At 47.2% G+C, this 1185-nt stretch overlaps 1 protein-coding gene across 1 annotated transcript; it reads left to right on the top strand.

Moving 5' to 3' along the window:
* Positions 1-5: 5 nt before the first annotated feature.
* Positions 6-655, top strand: LOC109509501 (claudin-3-like; the record flags this gene model as incomplete). The annotated part of the gene is made up of 1 exon (XM_019859341.1): positions 6-655. A coding segment is annotated over one exon (399 nt), but the record flags the coding sequence as incomplete, so codon positions are not given.
* Between the last annotated feature and the right edge of the window lie 530 nt (positions 656-1185).

Raw genomic sequence — 1185 nt, 5'->3', positions numbered from 1 at the left:
TCATCTCCATAGTGGTGGGCCTGTTGGGGATTCTGATGTCCATGATGGGGGCCAAGTGCACCAATTGTGTGGAGGAGGAGCGGGCCAAAGCTCGGGTGATGATCGGGGCCGGGGCGGCGTTCATCTTGGCGTCTGTGACCCAGCTCATCCCGGTGTCGTGGTCGGCCAACGCCATCATCATGGAGTTCTACAATCCCGTCATCCCTGAGGCCCAGAAGAGGGAGATCGGTGCAGCTCTGTACGCCGGTTGGGCCGCCGCCGCCTTCCTGCTCCTGGGCGGGGGCATCCTGTGCTCCAGCTGCCCCCCGCAGCCCGAGAAGAGGTACGGGCCCCCATCAAAGATCATATACCCACCGAGCAGATCCATCCCTCCGGGTGGCTATGAACAGAGAAACTACGTCTAATGCGGCTTTTAATGAACAGTTTCGAACTTTGTACGTGTGACCGTGTTCCAAACTTCGCTGAATTTACTGAATCTACTGTCTTGGATTTGCTGTTTGTGAACTGACCTGTTCCCACTTAATAGGAAAGTAGTCATCCTTTCCTATTAAGTAGTATTTGGTGTCCAAGTATGTTGGCGTGGATCCATCTCACCTGATAAAGATATTTGTATGTCGGCAAAGGCGTTCTCGCACTTCCAGTGCATTTTTCTTTTTAAAAAATCAAATCGAGGTCATGTTGGAAGATCATTTTGAAGTGTTTTGTCATCAGACTGTAGTTTGTGGTTGAAGCTGTACCAGTATCGGTGCCGTCTGTTATCAGACTCGAAAAAATCAACAGCACTTTACCATCTTGGCAGAACATCCTGGCAGGTGAAGGAGGCTATGTTGGTCAAGTCGAGATGTATTACGATGAACACTGATGAAATCACTTTGTTTGCTCGCTCTGCAAAATGAATGATAAACTCAACTCGGGCAGCGACTGAAGTTCTCGAGTCCCAGCTCTGCTCCGGCCGAGCCGGCTGCATGTTATATTTGAGCGGAACTTATGCCGTGACCTAGAACAGTTTTGTTTTTGAACCAGATTTGATTAAAATAAAACACTTTTTCATCATACGTATTTTAATTTCTATCTGCAACCTCTCATAACGTAAGTGAAGGAATAATCGTGCGTACTCCTATCTTCACATGTTTTTAGTTATCATACATTCTTTATATTCATGTGTTTAATTCCCACATATTCTTA

Source organism: Hippocampus comes, unplaced genomic scaffold, assembly GCF_001891065.2.
Source record: "Hippocampus comes isolate QL1 unplaced genomic scaffold, H_comes_QL1_v1.1 C16920768, whole genome shotgun sequence".
Taxonomy (NCBI): domain Eukaryota; kingdom Metazoa; phylum Chordata; class Actinopteri; order Syngnathiformes; family Syngnathidae; genus Hippocampus; species Hippocampus comes.
Note: the sequence above shows the minus strand (reverse complement) of the source record. Positions and strands in the feature narration are given on the sequence as shown.